This window comes from Haliotis rufescens, unplaced genomic scaffold (genome assembly GCF_023055435.1).
Source record: "Haliotis rufescens isolate VD_foot unplaced genomic scaffold, xgHalRufe1.0.p SCAF_6, whole genome shotgun sequence".
NCBI lineage: Eukaryota > Metazoa > Mollusca > Gastropoda > Lepetellida > Haliotidae > Haliotis > Haliotis rufescens.
Genome location: NW_025964334.1, coordinates 25,072,497 through 25,082,538, shown reverse-complemented (window position 1 = coordinate 25,082,538; position 10,042 = coordinate 25,072,497). Strand labels below are relative to the sequence as shown.

Below are 10,042 nucleotides of genomic sequence, written 5' to 3'. Positions count from 1 at the left end.
CGGCGGGGTCATCAATGAACTTCAGAAAGTGTACCGTGTTCACGGGTGTTGGGAATCGAACCCGGGTCCTCTGCGTGACGAGCGAACGCTTTGACCACTTGACTACGACCGGGCCGCTTCCAAGATAAATGAATGACGAGTGTATCACGATTAATCTGTTTAAAACGTGCTTAGCAGATTTGCCAAAGTGGATCTTCAATTTTCTCTGATTCTATGACACGTGTTCAGCTCTATAAGTCTAGTTCCAGAACTGTGATTCAAATGTAAACGTTCGGGGTAAATAATAAAAAATGAACAAGAAATCAGTTGCTACAGCGATAACATACATGTAGTAACTCTTTCAAATATATAACCCATGTCGGTATGCATGGTGATTCTGTTAAGACAATCTGGACCCTTAACTTCAGTTCTTTCAGGATGGTATGCACTGTCACTACATACACAAGGAACAACCCCGTGCTGTCACTGCTGTCGAGTTCAGTTACAGCAGCGTGGCGACGCTATGTCAGACATATGTGATCGTGACATACACGTACTCAACGGCAGGGGACCCACAACGACCTCGTGCACTGCTCATTAGATCATGACTTGTAACCACTGCCAACAACCCAGTCTGATCACTTACAGACCTACAGCTACCAGACGGCATAGCGACATGCCAGCATACGTTCAACCATAGGTAAGTGCCTGTTATCACACTGTCCGGCACAGTTTTGGCCCCCTCTGTCCACCAGTATTATCAGCGGTCAAACTTATGTAAGTCTCAACCCCGATTTGCTCACAGTTAAGCAGTAAACGGATTTGGGGATTAAGCTATAGTCTGTTTCACAATAACTCCAGGACTATACTGAAATTTGAATAATTAGTTCAAGTATTAACGACAAGTTTAATGTAAATATTGTAAACATGTGTAAATAAGTCTTGTTCTATTCTTTGATTTTCTATTGGAAGAGCTGTCTTGATTTCGTTAAACTTAGGTGCAAATATCGGATGGTATGGTTTATTTTGTTTCACGTGATCTGTGGTACCCATAGAAACGTAAAACAAATAGGACTAAAGTATTGTGTTGAAACAACAAATGCTTTTCGAAATTGTAAACATTTTAACTAATTTCCCTCATATATTAAACAATAAATCATTACATTGCGACTATGACGTTAAGACAAGCAAGTTGCGTTTTCAAATTGTGTGAGTATACATAAGACTTCTCTTCGTAACAATGCTTGCATTATGTTTACTTCGTTTTTTCGTCAAGGCTTGTTGTCCCCGCGGGGATTTCGGGGATGAAAAGTTTCACAGCACCCCTTGCGTGACTTAATGACTTAATGATTAACGTCGTTACAATATGCATAGGACCGCCTCCGTGGTCAAGTGGTAGAGCGGAAGGTCGGGGCTTCGATCCTCGGCCGCGTCATACCAAAATACGTTAAAAGATGGTACTTGTTGTTACCCTGCACACACACGCAGATACACACTCACACACACGCGTGCATGCAGGTCGCCATATAAGTGCAATAATCTTGGACGCGACGTTAAACCCCATTTCATATCACTTCACCTCACCAACAATATGTCTTGTGTTATCGTGCCTGGATGGCGCGGATCGTTGCCTGTGGAGTGAGTGAGTTGGGTTTAACTCCGCTTTTAACAGTATTCCAGTTATATCACGGCGTCGTTGCCTGTGGAGTCAACTTTTAGTTTGTCCAGCTCAGACTCGTGTCAGACTTGTTTACCTGATATAGCCGAAACCTTGCTAACTGCGTCATACAATAACATTCACTCCAAAGTCTGCACTAGTGTTTTTCTTTCTGTGGACAGTCAAGTGTTTAGTCCATAAAGGGGATAATGGTTGTCTGGTTCATGGACGTGCTGTACAATACATACACGTAAAACATTTAACGGATTAATATATTTCATATTACTACTACTTAATATATCACTTCCTTATATTACTTCCTAACATTGCTTGCTATAACGATAAGGAAAGAGTGAGTAATGTTTCACGCCGCACGTGCACTCTTGGATTAATGCTATCGTGCGAAAAGGAAATACAGTTAATACATTGTACATTTGTAAGACGAATTAGTCTTGGATAACAACTTCAGTAAAAATAAAGCTGTTATCCATAAATTGTGTTTACTTAATAACTTTAAGGTAAACCATTTCACATAAATATTATTTCATATTGTCCGTAAAATAGCACTGTTGTATAATAAATATATAACATATGTGACGTCAGCTATACTGTTGAGATGGGTTCACTACAATGTTAATTACAATATTTCACTGACACCCTCTTCGTCAGGTTTCCTTCACGTATAATGGGCGACTTTGGTGGACAATATGGCATTAAGGATTAATCACATCACTTCTTTGGTTGATCAACAGGGTATTCAGCGATGGAGCCATGTTGTGTAACGGCGCTGCTCACTCAGGGTGATCAGAGTGCCGGATTCGGGGGTTAGGTAATACTTGTAACCCAGGCGACCGTCGCGATCCAGTCACAAACACGAGCAGACGTCAACCAGCAGTCGGCCATGGCGGACCACAGAAAACTCGAAGTGAGAGAAAAGTTTAAGAATCGTCATGAATTGAAAGGAAATTCTGGATACATATCATCCATAGTATCCAAACTATCATTCCACGTGGTCGTCAACAAGGTCGGACCGTTTGTGTTCTTTATTGTCTTGTTTGGTGTTTTCTACTGGGGAGTAACGGAAGCGCTGCCATTCCTCTACAGCGAATGGGATGCCGTGTATTTGATAATGAATCAAATCTTATCCTGTGTTATTTCGTTTGAAATGATGATAAACTGGTTCTGTATAAGGTATGTGGATTCGCACTACAACCCCTTCGTTCATGGGACCGAGCCTACGAATAAAACCGGAAGTGGACCCTGTATACCAGTCGAGCAAGGAGCCGACCACCAGGTCACTGACTTTCACCGGAGTGAAAAGGACATTAATTCCAATCAGACTAAATCGAACGGAGTCACCAAAAGAAAAAAAGTATACCGAATGTTTGTCGCAACCACGTTGCCGGACAAAGACGGTCACTATGAACGTGAATCATATGACTATTGGTCCTGGTCACCGTGTGTCGTCTGTAGGCGTCCTAGGCCGCCACGATGCCACCATTGCGTTCTGTGTCAGAGGTGTGTTCTGAAGAGAGATCATCATTGTTTTTTTGCCGGATCTTGTGTCGGGGTCAACAATCAGAGACATTTTATAGTATTTCTCTTCTGGACTTTTTTCGGTTGTTTTTATGCTTTTATTCATATGGCGCCTTATGCATACATTGAAATCCTTCCAAACATAGCCTATGTTGACCTTATACCCCCTGTCTCACTCGTGCGTGCATTATTCGGATACCAGCACTATATGATTAGCTTCCTAACTTTCCTGGGATGGTCGCTGACGTATTTTGTAGTCCTCTCTGGAACCCATCTCGTGGATTCTTTCAGTATTTTGTTGACGTCGCAGACGACATTTGAACAGGCCAATGATATCAACGTGACCGACTTTCGGACCAATCTGGAACGTATACGTGGCGTGTTTGGAGACAACTGGGTCCTCAACTTCATTTTTCCGTGTCATCGGATGTTTAAACCAGCAGACGATCCCGTGCTTTGGTCATCTATCAGAATGTGAATATCCTCGTCTTAAAGAAGCGGACTGGAAACATATGTTCAATCCAAATCCATGCGATATTTACCAGTAATGTTATAACCGCGTGTGTATCACAAAAGTGAGTGAGTGAGTCGAGTTTAGCGCCGCTTTGAACAGCATAGAAAAATAATCGAGGCGAACCGGGATTCGAACCCACAATCATAGGTCCGCAAGGGACGCAACCCTGCGTGCATCACAAACGTAAATGAAATAAACAATAACCCATGTCAGTGTTTATAATATGCGTGACAATGTTTCTTTTAATATCAAAAGAACGACCCGGATTAATAATAGTGAGTATGGTTTTACGCCGCCAGCAATGTCACGGCAGGGGACTTCATAAAGATAGTTCACACATTGTACCCATATGGCATTGGCTGCCATAATTATTCTCGTAACATGAACAGAAGAATTAGAGAGAGGGTTAAATACAAGCACGACATCCGATAGTAAATCCATCATATGAGCTGCTGAACTGACTTAACTTTGGTCGGAGTGTATTTTCAAAACTTCAATGTTTCTATGTTGAAACAGACTTAATTTATTGTAATTGTAAGTCTTATATTACACTGAGGGGCAAAAGAACGTATATCTATTTTATTTCTTAATGTTATTGAAAATCGAAAGAACTGTTGTTAAATTTGTTTATGTCTACTTAACCATCACTCATTCCTGCAATAGTTTGTGAGTGAGTGAGTGAGTTGGGTTTAACGCCGCTTTTAGCATTATTCCAGTCATATCACGGCGTGTCAGCTTAATGTGGGAGGAAAGCCCGAAGTAATGCAGGTCTCAGACGTTTTCCACTTCGGTGAAACCCACGAGCACGGGTATGGTGCTGACAAACCTAGAAACATAATTTGGGCGAACCGGGATTTGAACCCACAATCATAGGTTTCTGGCATTCCCAAGGGACGCAACTCTGCACAGAAATGATGTAAATTTGTGCCGAAAAAAGCAATTTATTGATTTTCAAAGATAATATGTCGAAGATACCCGCCAGCATTGTGTATTATGCGAAAAAAAATGGATTAATTTTTAAAAACTTTAAAAATAAAGTTATATTTTAAAATTATGTAGAAGTATTCATTGGGGGCTGACACAGCGCCATTAAGTTAATATTTCGGTCAAATACCGCTAACTTATGATATTTTCAACTGAAAGTCAAACATATGTTAAAATCACGGACCTATGTATGTATGTATGTATGTATATAGGTCCGTGGTTAAAATAAACTTGGGAGTATCGTTTCTTTTGCTCCCCGGTTAAATGATATTGTACCACCGTCGGTTGTGATTTGAGAATAAAAAATGATTGAATGGCCAGACATTTTATTTTGGAATCTCACATTGATACCATCAGATCTAGTGTTGAATCTGCATGGATATGAAGAATTCATACATTTTGTTAGATGTTGTGTCTCTAATTTTGTTACGAGAGAAAAAACACAACAAACAAAATTTAACAATTATTTTATAATATAGAGTGTTATGTTCTGCTTGGCTTTCGCATAGATTATTTTATCCTTTCCTCCGTAGAAATGACAAATATGCACATGGAAAAAGTTAAGCATCACCCCTTTTATCACCTCACGAAAAGGAAGTCAACAGTTTGTGTACGGGGCAGACACGATAAAGGGAGACAATATGCGGGGAGGTAACTCTTGCAAGACAATTATTCCGTCAAAGTGTTACGTTCACTGCAGTGAAATATCAAGTGTTATGTTCACTGCAATGAAGATACCACTTTTCTCAACTTCAGAAGACTCAGGTGAGGTGAGGTGAAATTCGGTTTAACGTCGCGTCCAAGATTATTGCACTTATATAGCGACGTGCATGCACGTGTGTGTGTGTGTGGCTGCTTGTACTAGTCCGGACTGATGCCGATTTATAGTGCTAGCTCACTGAGATACCATGCCGCAGTTTAACATGAATACCCCACTCAGACACAGTATACTGACTCCGAGCCGACCAGTCCTTGTTTTAGCCCCTTAATGCCGAGCGCCAGACAGGGTAACAACAAGTACCATATTCGGGAAGACTCAGTCTCTCACACTGAAGTGCATTATCAGTCTTGAACTTCCATGTATCTCTTTTTAAAAACTATGTATGACATTGATCTCATCATTTTGCCACGGATACCTGATCGAACGGTCGTACAAGAACGCAGTGTTATATAAGGACTTGGTTATATCATGGTGTTATTTTAAGCCGCACTCGGCAATATTCCAAGCGTCGGAGCCTCGGAGTTTTCAAACTTTTACCGACGTGTGTCGATACATTTGATGTCAAGACACAAGTGAGGGAGATTATATATGAATGATTAAATTTTGAAATAACCGGATCACCGACACATCCGGGTAATCTTCGAGCGTGTCCAGCAATAATTGCTGTAACCCGTCATGAATGTCATCATCGTATTGAGGTGAATGGTCAGGATGTGCAAATGTCAAAGAGAAACCTATTTAGAAAAGGGTTGTTCAGGAGACCTTTGGATAACTGTGTTATCATTATAGTTTAAATCAAAATAATATATATTTCACTTTGTGTGAGTTCACTGGAGTATGAACCTTCATAGAGTGAGGGCCAAACTGTATGAACGTCTGGGTAGGGGATTCATGTAAACTGATGCATGGTATCTCAGTGGGCTAGCACTATAAAATAGGCATCAGTCCGGACAAGTACAAGCAACCACACACGCACACACGTCCCTGCACATATCTTTATAAGTACCAAAAGACGTTAAAAGATGGTACTTGTTGTTACCCTGTCTGGCGCTCGGCATTAAGGGGATAAAACAAGGACTGGTGGGCTCGGAGTCAGTATACTATGTCTGAATGGGGTATTCATGGTAAACTGCGGCATGGTATTTAAGTGGGTTGGCACTATAAAACTGCTAGTAGTCAGAATGTGTGCGTATACGCATACAGCCATATAAGTGCAATAATATTGAACGGGTCAAAGAGGGTGAAACACTGAACTTCATGTAACATATATAGAGATTATAATACGAGCATGTGTGTCATACTGATTTCATGAAACGAGTGTCAAAATTCTTGTATTTTCCAAGCGAGAGCGTGGGTAATACATGAATTCTAACATGAGTTTTTACTTAAAATCAGTATGACACACATGTGAGTGTAATAATTTCTTTATTACCAATTCTTTAATCCTTTTGAGCTCCCTCATAAAAATGCACTGATCACCAACATACTGTGTCTGAGTGGGGTATTCATGTTAAACTGCGGCATGGTATATCATGCACTATCAATCGGCATCAGTCCGGACCAGTACAAGCAGCCACACACACACGTGCATGCACGTCGCTATATAAGTGCAATAATCTTGGACGCGACGTTAAACCCCATTTCTCCTGATTGGACTGCGGTGCAGATTTTGCGTGATCGAATCCTGCTGGCCATAGAACCTAAATGATGGGGGAAAAAGAAGTCTCTTCACTGCCAAGTGGTGTTAAACGAAACGAACGAATTAACGCACGCACGCGCGCACCACACACAGAGAGGTGCATGCATGTCTATATATAAGTTCAATAATCAAGAACATGACCCCATTTTACCCACCTCACCTTGAACTCTTTAAACCGCGTGGCTTCCCAGGACCTGCGATTACATCAGTCACGGGTGATTTAAAGTTTACACACTGAAAAGTTAAACTGAAAATAACCAATCCGACCTTACATTAGTTTCTGTACAACAGGTATACTCACCCAAGCTAAAAAAATGGCTCAGTACTCACTGAACAGACATTTCGAAATGCAATCATTATCTGAATGTTTACAACCAGAGGGAGAAAGGCGATTGTGCCCCTCTTCCTTTGTAGCCACCATGGGGGCACGGGTAGCCCAGTCGTCTAAGGCGCCGCGATTCGCTGTGCAGAGTTGCATCCCTTGGGCACGCCAGAAACCTATGATTGTGGGTCCCGGTTCGCCCCGATTAAGTATCTAGGTTTGTCAGCACCATGCCCGTGCTCGTGGGTTTCACCGAAGTGGTAAACGTCTTAGACCTGCATCACTTGGGGCTTTCCTTCCACATTAAGCTGACACCCGTGATATAACTGGAATAATGTTAAAAGCGGTGTTAAACCCAACTCACTCACTCACTAGTAGGCATCATAAAAAAACATAAGTGAAAAAGTTAATGTTTGTATTTCAAAGTCAGCAACGTTCCAGCAGTCCAGCAGAGACCATATTTTATGGTTTGGTAACTGGCCCACCCATGACCCAATCAGAATTTCACCCGAGTGCCTTTGATATCAAATATATCAATACGAGTTGATAAAAGTGGAAAGACTGAGGCTTGCTGAGGAGTTTTTCCACTGTTATCAACGAGTGTTGATATATTTGATATCAAAAGACAGGAGGGTGAGATTATATTTATGATCCAACATCACTTTTTCAGTTTGTAGACAGTAATAAGCAGTGTCTAAGTGTGCACCCTGGTCTGCAAAGCATTGTGATGCAATTTCATTGCAGCAATATCTACAGTGTAGATATCGCTTGACCTCACCCAAGCAATATCTCGTGTGGGAGCCAGTTTTGGATGATAAATGACGTTCCACAAAGTAAATTAGTGTTCTTTCAAGTTCAGAGTACTGGAGCCCAATCTCATCACCAAAACAGTGGAGTCCACTAAGATCTGATATCAATGAGATTGAGTTGCGCCCTAAGAGGGATTTCCGCAACTGAATCCCTACTGAACTCCACATAAAAATTGGAGATTATTAATTTATACTTGTAGTCTCCAATATGTGTAACATCATGAGAAACTGGATAAAAACAAAAGAAGGCACCATTATCTTTTCACATGTTTTTTTTATATAATGTGAACAATATTTTCATACAAAGATATAACATTGCCATTAGGAATGTGCAAAATACCTGTCAAAAAATGTATATTACAGAATGTGTTTTGTTACAAGTGCATGCTGATCTGACTGAACAGCTGGGTCAGTCAGGTGAAACGGATTAGACTAAGATGGTACCACATCAAAATGTCCTCAAGTTTGTCTGGCAAAAAACGCAACATACATATGATAAACGTTACGTTTTACATTTATTAATACCAATTTTATTACTGTAGCATGAACACATGTTTTTGCCAGGTGACACAATACACTACACTGTTTTTGCTAAGCCAGCAGCCGTTTTTGCTAAGCCAGCAGCCGTTTTCGCTAAGCCCGCAGCCATTTTCGCCAGTTTGGTGCCGTTTTGATGCGGTGCTGTCTTAGCTGTAACCAAGGTTACACACTGTTTTGAAAGTTTTCATTTATGTAACATTGTGCCATCATTACTTTGGTGTAAGACCAGTTTGTGACTTAAACTGTAGTGGTGTGTCTCTTCTGTGAAACCCACCAGCCAGAACTATTCTGGAAGATAAGGGTGAGGTGAAAAGTGGTTTAATGTCACTTCAAGGTTATGTCACTCATATAGACGGCATGTGTGTGAGGGTGTGAGCCCATGGAAATACCATGCCGCAGTTCAACATGGACATCCCACTCAGACACAGCATACTGACTAGAGCCGACCAGTCCTTGTTTGATACCCTTATGTGCCAGGCAGGGTAACAACAAGTACATCTTTTAACGTCTTTTGGTAATGTGCATCTGGGATCAAACCATGAACCTTCTGCACTCAATTTACTACACCTCGGAGTTGTTAATAGGCCAATGTCTGTTCAACTTGGTTGGTCAGTTGGTTTGTTGTTTAACACCGCACTCAGCAATATTCCAGCTATATGATGGCGGTCTGTAAATAATTGGGTCTGGACCAGACAATCTAGTAATTAATATCATGAGCATCGATCAAGACAATTGGGATCGATGACATGCATCAACCAAGTCAGCGAGCCTGACCACAGGATCCCGTATGTCGCCTCTTACGGCAAGCATGGGTTGCTGAAGACCTATTCTACAACGGATCTTCACGGGACAAGAAAAGGCCAAGGAGAAGGCCAAGGAGCGTAAGAAGGTCGAATGTGGGATTCTAACTATAAGCCTACTATGGCATGGTTAGGGGAGGCAACTCTGCACATTAAATTGCTGCACTTTTGACAATAGGGCCAATCCTGACCATCATGTTTAACAATACAAATATTATGTTGTTGCAAATAACACGTTTACAAATAATAATAAATAAATGATGCACACATGACACCTTTGATTGAACACATCAGAAAGACATTTCATTGATGGTGACCTTGACATAATGAACTGTACATAACTATTACACATTACAAAAACAGTTGATAACCATAACAACAATAGCACATTGTTTTCTCAAAATAATAAAAATATCCCAGAATGCATCAGCACCATACCATCCAGCAATGGACAAAAGAAAAAGAGATTGCAATACTTCAT

The 10,042-nt window shown here is 41.0% G+C and overlaps 1 protein-coding gene across 1 annotated transcript; it reads left to right on the top strand.

The window, feature by feature from the left end:
• The first annotated feature begins 488 nt into the window (after nt 1-488).
• LOC124111418 lies at nt 489-4,397 on the top strand. The gene is made up of 2 exons (XM_046471116.2): nt 489-679; nt 2,389-4,397. Exon 2 carries the CDS (start codon nt 2,538-2,540, stop codon nt 3,648-3,650), a length of 1,113 nt encoding a protein of 370 aa, XP_046327072.2. The 5' UTR covers nt 489-679; nt 2,389-2,537; the 3' UTR covers nt 3,651-4,397.
• The last annotated feature ends 5,645 nt before the right edge of the window (nt 4,398-10,042 follow it).